The sequence below is a fragment of the Columba livia genome, chromosome 25 (assembly GCF_036013475.1).
Source record: "Columba livia isolate bColLiv1 breed racing homer chromosome 25, bColLiv1.pat.W.v2, whole genome shotgun sequence".
Classification (NCBI taxonomy): Eukaryota; Metazoa; Chordata; class Aves; order Columbiformes; family Columbidae; genus Columba; species Columba livia.
The window spans coordinates 240,235-262,681 of NC_088626.1; the positions used below are offsets into that span (position 1 = coordinate 240,235).

The 22,447-nt window shown below is 54.0% G+C and overlaps 1 protein-coding gene and 1 long non-coding RNA gene across 22 annotated transcripts in view; one reads left to right on the forward strand and one right to left on the reverse strand.

Moving 5' to 3' along the window:
- ANK1 (ankyrin 1) overlaps positions 1-22,447 on the forward strand; it is a 48,246-nt gene that overhangs the window by 2,519 nt on the left and 23,280 nt on the right. For 12 of the 21 annotated variants that reach the window (XM_065040761.1, XM_065040744.1, XM_065040740.1 and 9 more), the window contains exons 2-3: positions 11,536-11,628; positions 19,833-19,934. In XM_065040761.1, the coding sequence (XP_064896833.1) occupies positions 11,536-11,628; positions 19,833-19,934 (195 nt within the window). Of the gene's footprint in view, positions 1-11,535; positions 11,629-12,064; positions 12,278-13,560; positions 13,656-14,729; positions 14,760-17,932; positions 17,987-19,228; positions 19,280-19,832; positions 19,935-22,447 lie in introns of those variants that run through there. The other 9 variants (XM_065040747.1, XM_065040759.1, XM_065040756.1 and 6 more) reach the window with 7 other exon arrangements.
- LOC135576342 (uncharacterized) lies at positions 15,408-18,358 on the reverse strand. Its single transcript, XR_010467992.1, has 3 exons — positions 17,865-18,358; positions 17,603-17,746; positions 15,408-15,522 (listed from the first exon to the last, which is right to left on the reverse strand). It is a non-coding gene; the product is annotated as an uncharacterized LOC135576342 (long non-coding RNA).

A 22,447-nucleotide genomic window follows, 5' to 3' on the forward strand; every position in this document is an offset into this window, starting at 1 on the left:
GAATTATGAGGTCTAGCCTAATGTGTTCGTGGGTTTTCAGGTGCCCTGCAAACACGCAGGTGTGACAGAGAGCAGCCTGTGAGAAAAGAAGGCTGTGAACTGAATGGAAGTTCACTGCCATTAAAGAGTTTACCAGGCATCACCTGGGCTGGCTCCTTGCTGTTCCTGCTGCGGCATCCTGGCTTCAAATTTCTGTGCGTTTTGCTTAGACAGCCAGTTCACGGGGGACCAGTTACAGCTGCTGGGCTGCATGTGGAACCGCTGATGTGGCCGGGCGCACCGACGGGCGGGCGGTGACAGGCAGGAGCAGTATCTGTGCTTTGGATGCGGGTGTCTGCCTTTTGTGTGTGTGTGCGGTTCTGGGAAGTAGAGACGTTCGAGAGCATCTCCTTTCGTTGCAGCCGTGCTGTGGTCAGGCTGTTTTGAGGGGCAGAAAGCCCTCACTTGGACGTCAGGCAGAGCACTTGAATACACAGACAGTCCTGCCTTCTGCAGGGGTAGTGGCGACCAGCACGACACATTGTGAGAATATGATGTTTTGCTGCAGTTTGTGAGGAAGGTCTGTAACTGATGTGAACACACTGTTATAGAGACCTCAAGCATGGACGGAGAATGAATGTGAACATAACCAGCTGGCATCCAGTGTCAGAAGAAACCCCCGGCTGAGGTGTGCGAGCTGGGAGAGGGGCCAGATCCTGGATGAGCAGCTCTGAGGAGACTGAGCCAGCGCGGAGGATGCTAATGAGAATGCTTTTCTGTGGAAGGAATGTTGTGTGCTTGGGGAGCCAGGGAAATGTGGGAAGTAGAACAGTCAAGTAGGGTTTGGAACAACAGCCACAAACTATCAGACAGAGGAGCAATTACAGATGAGTAGGACAGCTGAACGGCCAGGTAGGGTGACCACATTTGTGCTTGTTTTGTGGCAAGCGAAGGGACTCACTCACCTGCCCTTCGCTGATGAGCTGTGTCAGGGTGGTACTTAAGTCCAAGGTTCAAAGCACCAGGACAGTGTTGAGTCCTGTCTGCTGTAAACGTCCGCTGTGTAAAGCTCGGGATGCGTTTTGTATAGGCAGCTGCTGGCCGCCTGGGGCAAAGCGGGCGCCCGTCACCCGTGACCTGGTGCGCTGGGGGATGGAGCAGCGTGGAGGATCTGCTCCCCACCGCTCCCAGTGTGCCATGGGACTGACCCTCCAATCTCTGTCACGGCTTTTGGGGAGGCAAGTCCCATCAGGGTTTGGGGAGGATTACATCAGCTGGCTGCATTGTCAGGGGATTCAGACCTCTGATTCACAGAAGCTTAATAAATATTTAGTTCTTGTTTTAGGCTGGGTTGGGAAGTACAGGGGCTGTGTGTGACGATGACTTCCTCTGATGCTGTTTATGTGACCTGCCACTGGCGTCCCTACAAATGCTATCAGAATTAAAAAGCATCAGTGCTGTGCTGTATTGTACTGCTCTGCTGTCTAAGGCCTGTAAGGGGGCATTTTTCTCACAACCCACTCAGGTTTCCACTTCATCTCTCTCTGTGTCTCTCTGGTACAGAATCAGTAGGAGGAAGAGGCTGTTTCAAACTTACCTTTGCCTAAACTCTCCAATTTCACTCGCCGCTGCTCACAATCACTCTCTAGCATTTTTCTGTCAGGTTGCAATGCCGCGTGCACTGGTTATCATAGGAGCGTCTGTGCTCCCAGCAGTTGTGTTTTCTTCGCAGTGTTTGCATTAAGCGCGCGGGAAGGATGGCAGAGGGCCGTGCATGGCATGATTGTGTGCAGGAAGGAAGATGGCAATGCAGGAATTGTACTGTCTCCATGTTCTTCCACAGCGGGGAGGTCACGGGAGTTTCTGGCTGAGCGTGGTTTGTTGCAATGGGCACAGGCCAAGAACTCCCTCAAATGACCCAATTAGAAAAATCAGCACATTTATACGGTAGCAGTTCCTGCGGTGTTTACCTTTTCCTTCTTTCGCTGTCTGCCTTGCCCTTTGCAGGATGTGGTACCAAGAGAGCCTAGTCTCTCAGATAATGTGAGCTAGTGGATAATGAACCATGTTTAACTTGGGAAGTCCATCCCTTTCCCAGAAAACAGCTGGCCACAAATACTGAAGTCAGTTGTAAGTGAAGAGCAGCTTGTGCAGTCCGCAGCAAGCGCGGCGTTTCGGAGCCTGTGTCCTTTCCTGACACGTCCAGGCAGGAGGGAGACGCGGTGCCGCGAGGGGAGGGCGAGCGGCGGTTCGGCTGCGCTCGAGCAGGACACAGGCGCCTGCGCCGGGACGCGGCGCTGGAGCAGAGCAGCTGCTGCAGGACCCGCTGCTGCCGGGAGGCGCCGGGGCGGCTGGTGCCGTTCTGCACCGCCGCTCTGCAGCCTCTTAAATTATTCAGGTGATAACGGCATCTACAGTGCTTGGTTAGCCCACCAGGTGTCAAGTACTAGAATGAGGTGAGCAGCGTTTGAAGCCCCGTAGCATTCAGAAATCTATTTTGGGAGCAGGCTCTTTCAGACTGTGCCCTCTCCGCCGCGCCTGTCCCGTGGCCGAGGCGGCGGCCAAGCAGGGCGCTCGCAGGGCACGAGGACCGAGCCCCGTCTGGAGAAACGCCATCAGGAGGACAAGCAGCAGAGGAGGCTCCTGGTGAAAGTGTGTGCTTCATAGCCCATGGGCCAGGTTATTCACAGCAGGAAACTCCCCCAGTGTGCTGGAGCTGAGGTACAGCAGGCTAGATCTGAGCCCAAAGGAAAGCAGCTTTACAGACTGCTAAAATTAGAAGTTTAGTCTGAATTATGCTAATTTATTTTAATTGTCTAACTGTGTCAAGGTTCTGCAGAAATGTACCCTCTCTGTGCGGGTCTGGAAAGGTGCAGCATCGCTGGGGGAGTGATGGGAGGAGGGGTCAAGGATTGCAGAGATCTCTGGGTTCCCTGCCCTACTTAGATTTCCCTCGCAGTCCTCATCTCCAGCTCTCAAAATGCTGTGAGGGCAGATTCTGAAAACATTGGCCCTGGGTTGGACGGACCAGCTTTGTTAAAGTCTTAGATGAGTAGAGCGCAGCCTTCTGGGTGCAGGGGAGTTCCCGTCACCCTCTCTCCATAAGGGGACTGCTCAGTATGGCAGAACCATCTGAAAATTCACATTTCCCTTCACAGCTGAGCTATGTCGAGTTTTGAGGCACAGTGCTGCAAACAGCAGCAAAATTCAAGCTATTTGCAAATCAAATTTTGCTGACTGGGTGAAACATTAAGCCAGAGCCGTATATTTCTGTGTAGGGGCTGCAGATGTAGGGGACTATGTTAAATCGGTGGCTTCAACATCTTGCAGCCTTGGTGAAAAATCTACAGCAGAAACAAAGCAGCAGGTATTCACCAAAGTGTCTTGGGAGGCGGAGGGAGAGAATGCAGCAGCGGGAGAGCATTTAGAAAACAGACAAGGTTTCTATATTTATACAGAGATGAGGAAAGGAGCGTGTGCGCACGCGTGCGTGTGTGTCCAGGTCACTGAGAAGACTCCTGCTTAAGTAGAAAGGTACTGCAGGAAGACAACAGGCAGAAGTAAAGGCAATGGTCCTTCGCTGCACTGTGGTGACAGGACTTGTCAGGGCTTGTAGGGTCCATTCATGTGCACATGTTGGACCTTTTAAATGGGAAATACAGAGAACAGAGTGCTGAAATCCTTTGCAAAGTATAAAGTACACTAGATTTTTAAGTAATCTAATGGTTTCTGCAAAGGAATAATAAATATGTTCACCTTTTTACAGTGTCAGTTGTCCAGAAAACTAAGGCTTTCATATACTCCACAAGAAATGTGTAGTGTATTCCGGAGTCCGTTTAGTTCTGTCATGGTGCCGTGCCTGGAGCTCCCCAGCGCTCTCATAGAACCAGTCTGTGCTCACAGAGGTTTCCTTCCTTCCTCCCTCCCTCCCTCCCTCCCCTTCTTCTTTTCTTCCTCCCCTCCTTCCTCTCTCCCTGCCTCCCCTCCTCTCTTCCTCTTCCTCTTCCCCCCTCTATTTGCTGCTGGCAGTGGGCATGGGCAGTGGCGTGTGGGGTGGTGGCGGTGTGCTACAGAGCTCTCAGAAAAGGAAAACTTGCTTTTACTCTAGTGGGAAATGTTATGGTTCTCTTTCCCACCTTTAAAGCTGAAACAGAAGTTCTATCTGTGGGCCACTGTCTTTGGTACAGGGGTATTTCAGCTCCAGGAGGTGCCTGCATGGGGTCTGGATTTGGCCTGCAGGCTATAATTTTCCAAGCTTTTTCATTCTTCAGCTCTTGCCTTGGCAAAATCATCTCAGCTCAGCGACGGGGGTTTGGTCCCGGCAGAAGCTGCTCGGCGGAGCGTGGCCGGGCAGCCCCGCGCACACGCAGCTGGGACGTGCCGCCGCGCTGGTGCACAGCGACGTGCTCCCGCTGCAGAGCTCAGCAGCCGTCAGCAGGCTGACCCCCTTTCTGCGAGTGCTGGGAAAGTGCTTTCTGTCAAGCCCGCTGTCAAGCAGCTGCGGAGCTGAGATTGCAGTAAGAGGAGCTGCGCTGTCACAGGACAAAAGGATAAAATATCTGCTGTGCATCAGTACTGTATCAGCAAAACTCCTCCTCAAAACTCGGGAACTATCCCTGCCAAGGGTGAGATACACCCCCCGGACCCGGCAGAGGAGTTCTCCGAGGTCAGCGACAGCTCAGTGACACACAGACCAGATCACCCTCTCCACCCAAAATGCGAAGCAGCGGCATTCGCTGTACCCTGACATTTCAGCAGGGATCGGCAGCACGTCCCTGTGAGGCAGCAGAGGGTGATTGTTCTGTCGTTCTTGCGCTGCCACAGACACTGTGGGTAAATTGCAGGTATTTGGGTAGAGGAGCTGGCATCTTTCCCTAATTCACTTTGCTTTAAAGCTGTGCTAAGAGCTAAGAGTCCTGTGAGGACACTGGAGCGAGCGGATCCAGGAGCCCTGCTCGCAGCTGCAGTGGTGAGACAGCTTCCTCCTAAAGCGGCAGATAAGGTCCGTTCACCGGGAAGGGGCATCGCAGATTTGGAATTGTAGTTTGAATGCTGCAGAGGTGGTGCGTTTGTCCATTTTGCTGGAAATAAACGCAGCGTTGCACACAGAGGAGAACGGAGGGTGCCCAGTAATAACATAGGAACCTGTAGTTGGTTCTTGATGGAAATAATCTATTGTGTCATACTGGGAGAAGGAAGAAGAAAAAGCTCAACAGAACAGGAAGCTTCGGAGTTTCCGTTATCGTTCTTGTGAGATTTCTGGAAAAAAACAACACAAAACAAAAAACAAACAAACCCACCACAAACACAAAAAAACACACACACAAAAGCAACAGACGAAGCAAGTGACACACTCTTGTCCTCCTGGAGCTGCAGCCCCTGCAGTTAGCTCCCCCTCGCGCTGCCTGCTGCTCACTGCCGAGCTTTGCCAGCGGGTTACGGGCATGTTAGGCTTGTTTAATGATGAAAAGTGCCTGGAAAATATACATATATCATGTTTATGGTTTAAAATAAAAGAGGTACCTGACATGCCAGTGATGTGATTGGGAGCTGCCAGTAAACAACAGAGGCTTGAGGAATTTATTTGGATTCCCAAGCACGGAAACATGGGAACGCTGGTTTAGCAAGAGGGTGAACTATTACAGGGGAAACCTTGCAATTGTGGAGCAGGCTGAGTCTTGAAATGAAAGTGGTGGAAATGGCAGAGTGCGGGACAGAGATGTTCTGTCTGTAGGGGACTACTTCAGGTTACTGTGTTTCACATTGCAAAGCAAATTCCGTCAGAAGTGTAGCATAAAACCCATCAAATGGTTCAAATCTTCCTCTCTGCCCTCACATTTCAGAGCTTCTTGGCTTGTGCTGACCTGCCGTAACCTGGCAGCTCAGTGAGGACACGTGCCATGCGGGCACCGGTGTCTGGCGTTTCCTGGCACCGACAGTATAGTTTTGTGCAAAGCCTCAGGGCATGCCGGTGCAAGGTGCTGCGAGAGTGTTTGTGTTTAGAGGTGAGCAGACGCCAGTCCTGGGCGCGGGGGCGTCCCTGCCGCGCAGGGGGTCCCTGCGAGGGGATCAAGCAGCGATTGTGCAGAGCAGGCGCACAGGGAAGACTGGTGCTCCGTCCTGTCACCCGCTACCAGGAACATTCTCTGCTCTGGTTTGCACGGCCTGCTTGCCGTTTGGAATTGCCTCTTCCTCTGCCGCCTCTGGCGCAAGGGGAGACGGGGACAGTGTCGTGCTGCATGATACGTGGCTCTGCTGGCTTTTCTGTGGACTGTAACAGCCTTTCCTGATTTCCCCATTAACCGCTCTGTGGTGCTCAGCTCCCAGCGCTTGCTGACGGCACCGATAACCTGGAGTAACAGCATCTTAGTTTTGAACCACTGGGGGTGGTGAAAGGGGATTTTTTATTAATAACCCAAATTATCCTGAGAAACAGCAGCTTGCCTGATGTTAAATATTAAACTCCACTAAGTGGGTGAGCCGGAGCACAGGAGCAGCAGCACGCTGGTGATGACTTGCTGTGGCAGGAGATGGCAGCGGTGCTGGCCAGTGTGCGCTAATCCTTGCTCCTTGGAGTCTTCCATCTTCAGGGCAGTCAGGTGTTCCTCCACGCAGCTCCCCAGCTTCTGAATGGCATTTTGCATGCTTTAAACAGATCAGCACATCAAAGGCTGGCAGAGCCTTTCTCTGGCGTTGCCATGGCAGCGGCAGCTGGGAGGATTTGGATGTTTCTGGGATGGGATTTTGTTGCTGGGTGTGTTGGGGCAGAGCGGGGCTGCTCCCCACACACTGACATTCGGTGTCATCATGGGAACGAGCACGGCGGGCGCTGCTGGCGGCACGTGGGTGTCCCACTGTGTAACGGGACAGTCTGCCCCAGTTTGGGGGTGCTGGGATGCAGAGCTCTGCATCCGAGCTGCTCAGCCCAGCTCCCTCCAGCCCAGGAGAGGAGGGAGCCCTTCCCATGCTGCACTGCATGTAGAAGTAGGTCAGCTGAATTATACCCTTAGAAATGCTGGTTTCTCTCCCCTGGCTCTCAAGGGAGCCGAGACAGCAAGCTCTGCTTCAAGTATTGACTCTGTAGGTGCCTGACACTGTTTCGGTGACCCTGCCCTCGGGATGTCTGAACCAGGTGCCTCTTCTGTCCCCGGCAGCTCTGCACATGCAGGGTGCAGTCGATTTCCAGGACTGAACATAAAGCTGAGCTTTAAACACTGTGAAAGTATGACATCGGTCCAGCTTATCCTAAGTAGGTAAATGAGCCATTGTGAAGCTCCTGCAGATGTCTCGGGGCTGGTTCGTGGCTGGTGTGTTGCAGAGTGCAGTTGTGTGTCCAGTGGTGGGAGGTGGCTGCTGGAACCCTGGTCTGGCTGCAGATTTCCAGCTGCGGGTGTGCGCTGGGCACCTCTGTGAACAGGCTGGAGAGAGTAGTGTTTGTTCAGACCCGTTTCTGCAGAGAAGGATTCGTCTGGGCTCTTGAGAGGAGCCGTTGCACTGATGTTTTGTAGGAGGTGAGGACAGTTCACTGCAGCAGTAAACGCTCCACATCTCCTGTACGGTAGCTGACGGAGCTTTGAGGGGCAGGTTCTAGGGAGGCTTTGTTCCCAAATTTTTACTGCTGAGGCTGGGAAAAAGTGCTGATACTGCAGACATTCAGTGACAAAGGTCCACTGGGGAAATGAAATAGTTGATCTCCTTCAATTGTAGAACAATAGTGAGACTCCCATTAGCTTTGCTCGGTCAGTGGAGCTCTGTCCTCACTCCTGTTCTGCAGAATTGTTCACTTTCCAAAGAAGCGTATGAGTGAGTGTTTCTGGGACGCTGGGACCCTGCTTCTCTCATCCAGAGGCATCTTATGTAATTGAATTAGACCTTAGGAAATCTGCTGTGTGATGAAATCATCCTAAATGACGATCAGTGAGAGCAGGGCTGTGGGCATACAACAGCAATGTGCACGTCTCTTCTGAATCATTCATTAATTACCCTCAAATGGAACTCATGGGTTTCAAGATTTCAAGTGGATTTTCTGCAGATCTGCCAAACTATTCTTCAGAGCATTGCAGTAGCTGGAGAAAGGTGCAGGCTGTTGTACTGGGAGCAGGATGTGGTGGTGCGGGCTGTTGTTCTTGCTGTTCTTGTTGTTCGTATCGGGTTGTCCAGGTGTGCTGAGGGTGCTCAAGAAATAATTGAGTCAATAGTATCTGAAAGAACTAGTCGTGATGAAAAGCCACATGCGGTGACCACCAGAACATGGGCAAATACGCATTCAATAAAGCCTTTGGCTCCTTTGCCTGTTCAGCAAGGTGATGAACACGGGCACAGCCTCTTAGACGTCTGTACAAGATTGGACTTGGGGAAGGAGTAAGAACGTGCAGTTGCACTCCAGACCTCGGGGCATTAGCTTTTCGGTTGAGAAGGCTTGGATTAAGCTTGGATTAAGGAAGAGCAAGGGCAGCAGGACTGAGAGACTGGAAACGGGTTGCAGAGCTGTTCTCTGCAAACAATGGCGTCCTTCGGGCCTGTTAATATTGCAGCGTTTGTTGTGCTGGTCGGTGCGCTTTGCGGTCGTGTCGTGCACAGTCACTCAGGAGTTGGATTGCCGCTCGGGGCGGATTTCTTGGTGGAGAGGAGGAGCTGCTTAGACTCAGCCGCTCCAGCCCCACGGAAGGTTCCTGTCCAAGAGGAGCAGCGCGCAGCCTGCCCGGGTCCGTCTGCTCTGCTCTGCCTCCAGCACGCGCCGCAGCTGAGCGCTGGGATCTCCATCCTCAGGTCCCCAGACAGGCATAACATTTGGGCATCTCGGTGGATTTGTAATCCTGCAGTTACCGGTGGGTCCAATAGGATCTGTAACCGGGGCGGATTAACTGCAGCCTGGTAGGGGTCTTGTTAGGTCTTTCACACTGGTGCCTGACTGAAAGCAGGACTCTGCACCATACGCAGCAATTAAGAAGTGATGTGCCTCTGGGCCATATTGTGGGCGTAATGCCAAACTCTGAGTTCCCAGAACTGGGATTTTTCAGATTCAAAGTGAGTTTGATGCTGCTTTTTGCTCTCAGAACTGCCTGGTTTTGGACAGAAGGGAAAACAGTGGATGTTAATCGTGTGAGTGAGATGTCCTCTGGCCCACTGTATTGGGAGAGCCAGATGCAGAGGTTGCTGAACGCTTTCTATCTGTGCAGAAATCTTGTTTGCAGCCGGGATAGCACAGAGCTAAGCCATAGCATAAACAATGAGCCATGAATATTCCTTTCCTCTGGGAGCTCTGCAACTCTTTCATGTCTTTGCTCTGTGAATCTGACTTCCTGAATTTTTGTGCCTGAATGAGTATAAACAAGATAAATCAGTGTGATGAATTTTGCAGTTGCGTTGCCTGGCTTATCCAAACGATGAGCAAAAAGAGCACCTGATGACTCACGCCATAAGATGCCAGAGAGGCTCATGCTATGGAGCTGTCTGCTCAGTACGCGTGCAGGGAGGCGCAAAGGGCTGCCTAAACACCCCAGTTTTGGGCTCAGACTGCTTCCTCTCCAGGAACTAAACCATGGTTGTGCTGGCACAAGGCAGCTTTCTTTTGGAGTAAAACGGCAGGCTGATTCATCTCCAAAATCATGCCTTTGGAGGCAACAGGGCACAGTTCAAGAAACGCAACCTGCAGAACATCTGTTTGATTTTTGTTTCTGGATTTCCTTTGTGAATCTCACAGCCCAAATAGTGCTGAACCGATGGATGACCATGGAACGTTTTCTTAGATCAAGGGTATGGTGGAGGGGGATATCTTAGGGCCATTAGCTGCTGAGCTTTGCAAACCCAGCCCACTGGATTTCTTGTGAGTTTTCATTTGTCCCCTGGTTCTGGGTGCCGGTTTTTAGACTGATTTGGGGAGAAGTACTTGTAAATTGGCTTCCTCCCCTCCTGCTGCAATAAAGGAGATGGAGAGGCAACTAGGGAGAGAACAAGGGCAGGCAAGTTTGTGCATAGCAAATCTTTGTCTCCCTCCCACCAAATAACATTGCGTAGCTCCCCCTCTGACAGAGAGCTGAAGAGCAGGTGTCGGTGTGGACCTTTCACATGCACGTTCCTCTGCTGCTCGGGCTGATGATTCCAGCACTTCGGAAGCTGAGGGGTTAGCCATTGGAGAGGTAAGGCACTAGCAGCTCCTGTGGACCTCCAGAGCAATGACGGATCACCGTACAGAAACCACCAATGCCACGGGAAAGCACAAGGCCCAGCCTTGCTGTGCCTGCTCTGGGCAGTGCTGGAGAGCGTTGTTAGCTGATTATTTATGCCTACGTCACTGCTGTTCTCTCTTAACACGAGCCAGCAGTCTGACGGCAGCACTGTTTTTCATCCCAGCTCTTTCCTTGCATGAATGCGAGTACCTCCCGTTGCCCATGGCTGGGCAGCAGTAGCAGAATTGCTAAGGATCTAAATTATTCAGCTTCTGTTGCTGACTCAGCTTAAAACCTGCATTCACGTTTCCTAAGAGAACAGCTTGTTGAGCAGAACCAGGGGGGCTGGCGGCTCCTCGCAGCCTCAGCGGGCGGCAGGACCCCAGGGAGAGTTTTCCTGTGTAAGCGGGAAGGGGACGTGCGGGGCAGCCGTGCCGGGGGCTCTCCTGCCGTGACTTCAGCCCTGAACCCTTTCTGGCACCGCTCCTCCGACTGCCGAATGCAGGAAAGGCTGCATGTCATTCCATGAGCAAAAGCACACACGGTTTCCTTAAAATACTGAAGCCCACTGTTAAAGTTATTTACTCTTCTTCAAGTCAATGTGTTTAAGGTTCTCTGCTGCACACACTACACTCTCCATTCCCTTAAATGAAACGAGAAGAACAGCTGAGAACAGACTAGCAGCAGCCAGCGAAGTGTCTGGTGCTGGGTGATCACTTCTCTAGTTACACAGGAGGTAGCAGCGCAGAGGAAGGAGCCTCGCATTCCTGCACAGCTACATCATAGTGCCCCTGAAGAGTTTCTCCAAAGGTCAGAGGCAGAACTTTGTATCTTGAAACCCGAAGGAGTAGTTTCCTTTAGAGAACAACTCTTCCTTGGAGACTTCTGGCAGAGAGCTCTCTGCCCCAGCGGCTCTTTCCGCAGTGGCTGTTGGAATTCAGTGTTTTCATTTTGGTTGCAGACCTGGAGTGCAGTGGCCCTAACGCACCAGGGCTGCTGAATCTCATCCCAGGGGCCGGGGGAGAAATTACTTTTCCCGTGGGTATGATAGATATTATAGCATCCAGGGAGCAGCACTGAAGACGACACTGAAACCCTGGCTCCTGAAAATCCCCTGGAGCCCATGGGGGTGCACAGTGGCCCCACTGGGAGCTGACAGCTATTATTCGGTGTAACTCTTGGCTGCTTTTTCTCAACGTGAGTTTGCTCTTTCTTAGCGAGTATCCCTGTTGTGTGCACTGTAAACCATTTCCCTTTGCAGAGCTCCAGTGCCAGATGAGCATCGCTCTGCAGTGTCACCCTGAGCACAAGGAGGGTGGGATGGGAGCGGTCGCCAGGAGCTCTGTTCCTTTGGACAACTGGTGTGACTCCCTTGCGTGTCTTTCAGAGAGGGCATGCACCAGCCACTGTGGACCCCTTGCCTTCTTGCTGCAAGCAAGGATCTCCTGAAGGGATGCTGGAGCAGGAGTCTGCTGTGCAGGTAGAAGGGGGGAAGGGGCGCGTTCATTCTATTGCAGTCGGCTGCAGGCCCTACAGAGGGACGGGAGCTGCTCTCACTAGACCTCATTTGCCACTTCAGTTCCATCTCGGTATCCTTCATTTGGGACTGGGCCCAGCTAAGGTCTGCAGAGACCAGTGAACAACCCGGGGTGTTCTGCTAACTGCCTCTGGCCCAGCCTGCTTTGGGCAGCACAAACCAAGAGACAGCACGGTTCTGGCTGCACAGCTGTTTCATTGTGCTTTGTATTTCTGAAGTTTCGTCTTCCCCGCACTGTTTGGAGAGCAGGGTTCACGCATGTGAGCTCCTCCCTGTTTGCAGCTCGCAGATATGTTGATGAAGTGCGCCTCAGGCACTTACTAACCACGCTGTGTCCAGCCTGGCGGCGCTCCCTGACGTGGGACAGCCTGTAATCTGCAGCCCGCAGGCGGGAGCCCCCCCGGCGCGCCGGCAGGCAGGTGTGCGTGGTGATAGGGCGCGGTCCTGCCGCTGATAACCCGGCCCGGGCTGGCTGTGGCGCTTGCTGTGGCTGCGGCAGTCGGTGTTGTGGGCTGATCTGAGCTGCAGACCGTGGCCGTGCAGGGCGAGCGGCCATCCCCCCGCAGCAATGCCATGCCTGCATTATGTGAGGGTGAGTACTGAGGCATGGTGGGGGGCTCGCTGGGCAGCACTCGGGGGAGAGGAGTCGGGTCAGTTCTCAGGCTGTTGGTTTACACGTGGGAGTTTAGATATGTCCTGGCCAGTCACGTGGACTTTGGTTGAGAGAAAATGGCCCTAGTCACCAACAGATTGCAGCGTAACGGACCACAGAATGGCAGGAAGGGTTTGCTGCCATTCTTAGGTTGCTGGGAACTGGCCTAAGGTCGTGGTGGGAGCCTGGCATTGAATCCAGAATGGCCAGGTCCTGCTGGTGCTGTACTTGCCTGATCCTTCTCAACGCCGCTTTGTCGGCAGAAGGGATGTACCCCCAGGTGTTGTGTTTTTTTGAGCTATTTTAATGCTAAATGTTGATGTCTCTGTTACCATCTTTCTTATTTTACCCACCCGAAGCTCTAGGACAGGTGCACAGGATGACGTTTCTTTCCAGGCACAGTGCAGCACCAGCTCTGCGGAGGAGCAGGTGGCTGTGCCGCTATGGCTTTGCTTGCATGTCCTCACCAGGGAGCAGCTGGCAGAGATGTATTGCCAGGCCTGTGCTTGAGGTGCTTTCCTGTCAGTGCTTCTTCCCTGCATGGCTCCTGGAGGCTGCACCCTGCGCTGGCCGGGCCGGCCCGGCTCAGTCCTGCTTGCGGTCGATCTGTTGCAGCCACGGCGCAGGGATGGCACCGCAGTGCCTCGCAGCGTGCACATCCCAGCAGAAAGCCCCTTCTCAGTGCTTTTGCTCATGCGGGCAGACAAAGCAGGTGTGCACTAGCTCTGCTGAAGCGGAGGTAGAGAATGAGTCAGAGCAGACTGCAGAAATTAGGAGCAGCTTATAAGCATCACCAGCAAAGAGAAGCAAGTTTCTCCACCAGGCACCGGGCAGACCCTGACGGCACCGTCTGAGCTCCAGCACATCTCCTGGTGCAAGGGCACTGCCTAGAGCCCAGGGCAAGCTGGAGGATGCTCTACAAGGTGCACTTAGTCCCTGGCTTGCCTCAGGAAGGCTCAGAGCATGTATCTGCTTTCCCCCTTGCACTAGAAACCTCTCAACTCCCCTTCATTCATCGCACACACATGCCTGAGCCTTGTCATGGTCCGAGCATTAGAAAGTAGGACATAAGAAGCAGTTGCAGTGTGGCTGCATCTGAGCAGCTGTAAGCCCTGTTATGTTGTTAGGAGAGGTGTAGTACCTGAGTGAAAAGCTCTCGTGTGTTGCCTTCAGTCACAGTCTGTATGTTTTCTGGTGAGGTAAAAATAGCTTTTCTTTTTCAGGATCTGTTCAGAGCAGAGGCTCCTGCTAACATGAAAGGAGAGTGACAGCTTTCCCCTGGGTGTGCGTGGCCTCAGCTGGCAGGAGCGGCAGCTCTGTTAGTTCTTGCTTTGGCTCTGTGTAAAATGAACAACGTCCTGGTCTCCAGCTCCCCATTCAGACCTCTGGTCCAGCCCCTGTTCCTCTCTCTACTCACTGCTGCTGGACCCAGCACTGTACTTCATTGGGGAAGTGATGGTTTGCAAATGACAGAACAAGATCTTGATGCTACTACTTAGAAAATCCATTAGTTGCAGCTGGGAACTGACAGAGACAAGCTTTCACAGGGCTGCAGGCTGTAGCACCAGGGGATCCTTATCAAAGGATCAGTCTGCTGTGCAGGGGCAGCTCCCAAGTCCTTGCTCAATGCAGATTAAGCTGTTTCTGATATCCACCCTCCTCACAGTCCTGAACCCGTTCCAGCTCCAGCAGCAAAGGGGGCCTGTGAGGGGGAAGGACGGAGCCAAATGGCAGCGTAGATGCTGCGTGTATCTGGATATGCTCAGCAGGGACCAAGCTAACTTTGGCCCTGAGCTGCGCCCCCAGCAACAGCCCAGAACCACCTCCTTTTGAGGGCATAAAAAAGGGCTTTCCAAAAGCTAGCGACTCATGATTATGTGAGGATGGAGGATTGCACATGGTCGAGGGGTCAGTCTGGTGCCTACACCTGAAAGCTTCCCCCTCTTCAGTACTTTCAAAGCGCTAATTGACAAGTCACGTCCTTTCCCCCAAACCTGCCAGGGGCCCTCCTTCTTTTGCTTTGGGATTTCTCCTTTGCCAGTTGTGCTGGGTTCTCTTACAGCTCTAACAGCCCCTTGCCACAGGAACAGGAGCAGATCCTTCATTTTCTGCACGCTCCGATTCACCTGCTGCAAGACAGTCGGGCTCCCGCTGCATCCGGGTCTGGAGGTCTCTGCTGGGCATATAGACCATCGGTCTCTGTGGTATATGCCCTGGGGAGGCCTAGGGCTATCGTGAAATCTCCACTTGGCTGGAGCATGGGCAAAGGGGTTCCTCACGTTGGTGCATGAAATGAGAACAAACTAGCTTGGCAGATGCCTTCTGGAGATGACCTTCTGTGCCTTGACTCTCACCAGTCCTATTAAGATCTGTGGACCTGTGCTAAATCACATGGGCGGAGGCGAGGATGGTTAGAGAACAGGTCTTGGGCATATGGATTTATCCTTTTATCTGATGAATTTTCCCAATGCTTTTGCTTTTCTCTTTCGTCTGGGTTTGCAGTGCGTGCCTGGCAGCCTGCTCTCCGTGCTCTGCTGCCTGCCGGCGGCTTTGCTACTGCGGCTTCTCTGGACACGCTGCGCTCTGCTGAGTGCTGAGCAGAAACCTGCCAGTAGGTTTCGCTTCCACTGCAGGGACCACTGAGAGTGTCACATTTATGTGAATACAGATAGGAGAGAAAGTTCCTCTAAAGGTCGACAGTGTAATTTCTGTTTCTGGGCATTCTGAGTTGACTCTCTGATTCAACTTTCCTGACGTTCACTGATCATCTTGGGGAGACCCTGTGTGCCCTCTTTGATGGCTCTTCATCCGAGCAACGGTTTCAGTGCGTTGTCCCGGACGGACACACAGCCAGCGCCTGTCTCCTCCGCGTCAGCCGTGTGGCTCAGCAGCAGAGCAGACCCGACCTGCTGACCGCTGGGTCTGGCTGCCGTTTGCCACAGAGCGCTTTGCTCCCTGAGGCATGGGAAGTAATGCGTAATTTCAAAGTCTGCATTGAAATTCCTTTTGTCTGGTTTAAGAGCAGCACTGTTCTTCAGTGAGAGCAGACGTCCTGAAGATACGTGGCAGAGAGCAGCAAAGGGCAAAGGTAGGGGCTGGATGATGTGGCTGAGGACCGAGGCTCCGGGCATTCCCTGTAGCGCTGCGTGTTGCAATTGCAGGGCAGCTCTGGCTGCGCGATACATCTGGGTAGAGTGAAGAAAATAGAGCCCATTTAAAAAAACCCCTCACAGTGAGTGCAAGCTCCCCCACGTTTCCCTCTCTGTAGTTAGTCCTCACAGACCTTGCAATGGAGCGGGGAATCAGCTGGTTTTGAGCACCACACACTTGTTTCTGCAGGCAGGGAGGCTCCCAGCAGGCCTGGCCAGGCGTGCTGCCCCCGCCCGCCTGCCCGGGGCTGGGGCTCTGCGGCACGGGCACCCCGGAACTGCCGGTGCTGGGAACTTGTTGGAAAGGGCACCCACTCCCTTTCTTTCGGAATCGTTGGCCCTGTCCCTAGCCGGACACGTCCCCAGGCAGTCCCACAGACCTGTGTGCACATCCTTGCAACGAAGGGGTCCCACCCCCCCGGGGCTCCTCAGCAAGAAGCAGCTCAGCCCTTCCCCACACGGGGTGCTGTGTGACAGCAAAGGAGCTGCAGACCCTGCCCGGGCTGCCTCACCACCCCAGCAGAAGGCCTGCAGATAGAATAGACAAGTAGGCAGATGGGGTAAAGAGGGCAGCGTAGCAGGACGTGTGTGTGCCTTTTGCCAGTGGGGAACAGACTTGCTTCTTGCCTGTCTTGGCGTCCCAGAAAACACCATGAGATCAGCATGAGTCCTTGGACTCATTTGCACTTGGGAATCATCTTCTTGTGGCATTTAGCAGCTTGTACAGAGCGGAGTCCTGGCAAACGTGGCCGCCTTTCGGGAAGGAGGCAACGCTGAGGCCCTCCATTCCGTTATCAGCGACGTGCAGAAGGAGCTGGTGGGAGCTCCTCCCTGGGTGGAGCGAGAGCGAGATGCCGCCAGGAAAGATTAGAGCAGGACTCCCACCGCGGCCTGAAGACAAAGCAGGATTACTGAACCCCTGACTGCAGCCCTTGAAATACGGCCTGAGCCTTTGGTTTGGCAGGATTTCCCCTTTCTTATTGCCTTGCCCACAGCTACAAAGTGGTGGGCTTGGTCAGGTCCAGGCTTCCCATGTTGGTGTGAAGGGCGCAGGATGCTCCAGCAGCAGCGATGCTCTGTGGGGCCAGGCTTTGAGAGCAGGGAGACACCTCTGAATGGAGACAGAGGAAGTTTCCAGTCAGGGTCAGCAGAGGGAAAGGGAAAAATTCAGATTGTGAACAGACAACAGGAGCTTTTTCCTGAAAGAAAATGAAGAAAAGGAGAATAGAAGCACAGCCTGTTGTGCTTTGCTATGTTTTTTACTTTAGAAGGTCTTGGAGCATTTTGCAAAGTGCAGATCTGAGGCTTATCCCTCAGGACATTGCTGGCAGCAATTGAATGTCCAGAAGTCTGTGGAGCACAAGACCTGTGTGTAGGATTTAGCAGCCACGTAAGAGTGCAAGAGATACACAATGCCAAGTGAGGCACTTTATTTTCTTCACTGGAACAGCTCCTTCAGCATCTGGAGGCAGTTACCGTGTATCCTGGGGCGCACAGGTAGCAAGTGACTGCATGTGTGTACAAGTACCGGGAGGTGCAAGTGGCTGCCCATGCTACACATGGTGCTTATTAGCGGATGGTAACTGTGCAGTGTGTGTGTGTTTAGGTATGTTGGTGTTGTGCTGACTGGGATGTGCGTGTGTATCTTTTTGATACACACATCTACCTGTGTCCATAGGGTCTCTGCATTTCTTACTGTCATTGCTCCCTTTTGCTGAAATTGAGGAGATGGCAGTGACCTAGTCCATGTTTCAGTTCCCTGGCTAATTAAGTGTTTTCTTGATCTCTGTGACACCCCAAAGCAAAGCAAGCTGTTGTGAACGAATGCCCTGAGTGGCAGATAGGCAGTCCCAACACGCACACTGACATCGGAAGAGCCATTTCCTCTGCTTTTACCATTTGAGCTGAGCTTCCCTTCTCTGGCTGCACGTGTTGTCTGACCGCTGGTGTCCGAAGTCCCGCATCTCTGTGCACCTCCAAAAGGCGCACGCTGAGCGTGGGGAGCACAGAGGAGCGGGCCCTCTGGAGCGCTCCAGCCTCAGCACATTCTCCAAGGTGCAGCCCCCAGCATGCGGGAGTGGAGAGGGAACCGTGAGCCCTCGGTGGCAGGTGTTACCTGTGAAACGCGGGGCTCCGGGGCACGGCTGTGGGGCTGCTCTTCCTCTGCTGCGCCCGAGCTGGTACCTGCAGCTCTGACCCGCTCCCTGCCCTTGGCAGCAGTCATCTGCTTTCTGGAGGCAGCTTGTATTAAATATCCTGTCTGACACAATAATGGAGAGAAAATGAACAAATTCCATTAGCGCCTGGCGATCCCTGCAGCGTCTGCGTTGGAGCGAGGAGGGAGCCTGTATTTTTAGATAGAATGCAATGTAACTTACTGGCTCTCTCAAAGCTGGGGAGTAGGTAACCAAGGAGGGAGAGAGGGGACACCAGGCTCAGGTTTCAGCTGAAGTGCCGGACTATGGCAGCACGAAAGGGCAGGTCCGGTCCAGACGTGGCTGTGAGTATACAACGCGCTTGTCCTTCGTGCCCACGGAGCCCTCCGCTGTGCTTTTCTGCTTGCTTTCTGCCCACAGTCTCTGTGCAGGGCGTGCTGGGGCTTCAGGAGCCCCTTTGCTGCTGGAGCTTGTAGAGTTTTACCATTTTAATCTTCGCGGTTCCGTGTGTGTCCCAGGGGTGGATGAGCCCGGCTGAGCTGTGCTTTGACTTTCCAAGGGGTTTTCTGTCGAAGGTCTGTCCTGTGGCCGGCATGCCAGCAGCATCGCCAAGGTTCTGCCTCGTCATTGATCCTGACCTGAGATGCAGAGGCTTCTAGCAGGGTCTGGAGTTGGAAAAGCTCTTTGCATTCAACTTGTTGCTTGAAGCTGTCAGTGTTTTCTCGCTAGACCCCAGGCAGCACGCAGGGCTCAGAGCGCCAACATGCACTTGTAAGCACAGCGCTGGTGCTGCTTCCTGCCCCTGAGGGTTTATCATCCCGTGTGAGCGGCGCACGGAGCTGCCGCGTCGCGTCTCCTCTGTGCTCGCAGCCCTCCACAAAGCTCTGTGGTGAATCTGGGGGCTCTGCCCAGGTGGACAGGGCTCTCCCCTGAGGTGGCAGCGAGCGGAGCCAGCTGGCATGCACCGTCAGCACGTGCTCCCCCCGCACGTGGTGGCCGTGCAGCGGGACAGGGCACGGCGGGGCCGCCCTCCGCCACCTGTCCCTCTGCCCCAGAGGGGACCGTGGCACCCGGCACTGCCGCGGGAGCCCGAGCTTGGCCCTGCAGAGTGTGCCTGGCACAGTGGGTCAGGACACACTGCGGGCCCTCCTTCTGCGGGGATAGCAAGGCAGCTGAGTTGTGCTGCTCCAAAGTCCAGATTCAAACGGCTGAGGCTGCAAAGAGAAGGGAAGGGAGAAGCCCTGAAACGTGCAGTGCGTTGTCCTGCCTGGTCCTGCCTCCAGTGCTGCCCTCTGCGGCTGTGCTGCTCCAGCCCCTGTCCAGACACCCCCCAGGTCCGGCTGCTGCTCCGCAGACCAGCACCATGGGATGGCCTGGCACGGCAGGATGGAGGCACTCATGGCACAGGAGAACCCTTGGTCAGTCCCAGCATGAGGGGCACAAAAGAGGTTCTGATTTTCTGTTAGTGCTGAAGGCAGTGTGTCCTGTGCCCTTGCCGTGGACATCTCATGGCTCTTTGCTGCAGAGAGCCCTTTGGGCTGGGCCTACCAGGCAGGCACTAGCTCACAGTTACCAGTCCAAGGTCCCAGCCTCACAGAGCCATGTCACTGCATTTCCACTCCGTTTTCCAGCTTCTGGTGAGCCATTCCATGGTCTTCATTTGCTGCCTTACACTGCTAAATAGCGTTGCTTGAAGTATTGCTGTGCCTCGCCTGGGCTGGCTGGGTTTTAGTGGTGCAGGGAGACACAGCCTTGTGCTGCTGGAAAAGAGAGTTGCAACTTCCCTGGCTGTGGGGCGCCCAGCTGGGTCATTGTCCCTGGTGCCTCGGCCATCGCTGCAGCCTCTCGGCCAGGACACAGAGGTGTCTCCCTGGCCAAGGGAGGCTGCCGCGGCTGCAGGAGTCTCCGCAGAGTTCCCTCCCTGCCCGCCTGCGGTGCTGGGACGAGCTGCAGACCTCGCGTGGCTCTCTGGCCCCGGTATCGGGATACGCTCCACCCCAAGTGCAGGTCCCAGCCTTGCTGCTTCTTGCCTGATTTGGGGCACCTCAGTCTGTCCAGCAGGTCCCACCTTGACCTGACTGGTGTCCGTAGTCCTGGTCTCTGCGGCCGCGTGAAGAGCTGGCCCTGTGCTGGTGATGGGGGAGAATGGGAGGACTCTGCGTCTTACGATTTTTGTTTTTTTTCTTTAAGGCCGATGCTGCAACGAGCTTCTTGAGAGCTGCAAGGTCTGGGAATCTAGACAAAGCCTTGGATCACCTCAGGAATGGGGTAGATATTAACACCTGTAATCAGGTAGGTGACACCCATGGGGCTTCTGGTACTGCTTCTAGTTCACGTGAGAATGTTTGCAAAAGGCCACTCTTGGTGGCTTGGGAGGTGTTGGGCAGGTGGAGCCGCCCTAGCCCAGAGCAGAGACAGCTCTGCCCGGGACAGGAGAGCTGCGGGCACCGCGGAGCTGTTTGCACGTGACTGACAGAACATCTTGCATCTGCGCAGCCACCGAATGCAAGTGGCTCAGCTGGATCGGGACGGATGCTGTAGGGAGAGGCTCAGGGGGCTCGAGCTGGGCAGAGGACAGACAGACCGTGCTGTCGGCTCCTTTCCAGAGCAGCACTGATGCTGGGGAGCCTGACTCAGCAGGTAGCACAAATGTGTATTCACCTGGTTCAGTATCAAGTCCCAAAGCCCAGCACAGTTCAGACCTACTGATTTGTGCACTGCAGTGTCCGACGCAGTTGCTGCAGACGGGTTCCCCCATGAAACGTCACTATCTCCTTTTCTTTTCTGACTGATGGGTACCGTGCAGGGCTCCTGCCCAGAGAGACGGTCAGTCATCAGCTGTCTCCACTGACTGTCTGCAAGTCCTGTTTCCAGCCAGATTTCTAGTGCTGGTGAGGGGATTTGACACCTTGACCAGGAGCCTGTAGCTACAGCAGCATGAGGCACTTTTTTCAGTGACGTCTGTGCACTAGTTCCTGCCATCTCCCTGAAGTTAGATGGCACTTTGGGGTTTCCTTCTGAGGAATATCAGACCTGTGGGAAAGGTCCAACCTCACATGTCCTGTATAGAATAAAGAGGGATATATGTGGTCAGACCTATCCCACAGGCCCTGTATTCTTACTCAAGTGCAGAGACCTTGACATGCCATCTGATCTTCCTCCCGCTGGTGTCAGCACCTTCATTGTTGCCATCTGCATCGGCATCTTCATCATCCACCTCTCTCGTGTTTTGAATTCCTGCACGTTCCCATCTCATCCAGGAGGAGCTGGAGCCCTGAGGATGAGCGCCTCTCGCTGCCGGGGCCTCGGCAGCGGGGAGCAGCGCTGTGCAAGCGCACGGGCGCCGGGAGCGCCGGTGTCGGGGTGGGCAGCACAGGGCACGGTCCGGCCGTGGTGCAGGCTGCCTGTGGTTTCCTGTAGGGCTGTGGCTGTCACGGTGACAGCCAGTGACTGGGATTTCTGGGAAGCATCTGCGGCACTTAGTAAGGGGAGTACAGCACCTTTCAAATTAAGCACATCCTGTGATGGTTTTGGGTCAGATGAGCTGTCAAGCCAAAGCAAATGTGCAAAACAGCCTGTATTGTTCCTGGAGCAGAAATATCGATGGGCCGCTGGGAAACTATCTTCTGCAAACACTGTGCTTATTGCTGTAAGGCCAGAGGATAATGATTCTTCACAGGCTTTCAGCATTCAAAAGGTTATTTATGAATCCCTTCCGTAAAAGGGCATATGTGCTGAGGAGAGCAACTGAGCACCCGTGGTCTTGCACTCCAGGCATGTGTCTCATGAGTGTAACGGAGAAAAAGTGTGTGTGTGTGTCTGTGACAACACAGCCAGTGTGTGGGCTCACGCCGGCGAGGGTGTCGGTGACCATCCCCATGGGGCTGTGTAGGTGTGGCTTAGCCAACGCAGCTGGGTGGGCAGCGCTTCCTCCTGGCGACCGTCCTGTATGTGTTACAGGGTTCCCGCTCCGTTTTCCTGTGGAAGCAGGCCTTTTGTGCTCTAGGCGACTTTGGAGTTGGTGTGCTGATGGAGCTAGTGGATTTTTAGGCTTTTGCTCTTTCTGCTGTAATCAGAGATGAGCAAAAGAATCTGTGATTCCTCAGCTGTGATCCTGGATAGCTGGTGCTTTGAGTGAGACAGGGTGAAAAACCTTTTTCCAGTATGATAATGGTCTTGAGGCTGTTCTAAGCATAACTGCAGTGTTGAGGACTGGAACAGGAGCCTCCCAGGGCATTTTCTGGTCCCCTACCCATATTCAGGCAGGGAGGAAGCAGTGACCTTCTGCAGTAGCTGGAGCAAATGGTTGGGAGGTGGAGCGCCCGGGCGGGACTGTGCCCCTGGGGAGCTGGCGGCTCCGTGCCGCCTGGCGGCATTGCGCGCGGTGGGTACCCACGGTGCCCCCGCCGGGAGACCTGACGGACAGGGGAAGTTTCCTGTATGGGGAAAAAGTGATATCTGGAACTGCCTGCATTTAACCTCCTTGCCAGCAAATATCCCAGCCCTTTCGTTCACGTTTAGGAAGAGGGTGTCAGAAATAATGGAGCACAAGCTGTCCTGGCAGCCTCTGCGTTGGGTGTTGACTGGCCTGACACCTCGTGACAGTGCAGGGATGTGACGAGGGCACTGGCCAGCCCTTGGCTCCTAGTGCTCAGGTTCCATGTGTAGGAAGAGGGGAGCTAAACTCGGCTTCCCTGAGAACTCACTTCAGTTGGGAGCTTCCTGGAGCTGGTAGAGCTCAGCAGGGGCACAGCCAATGCTTTCTCTGCACCCTTTGCTGCAGTTAAACTCTGAGGGAGCAAAGC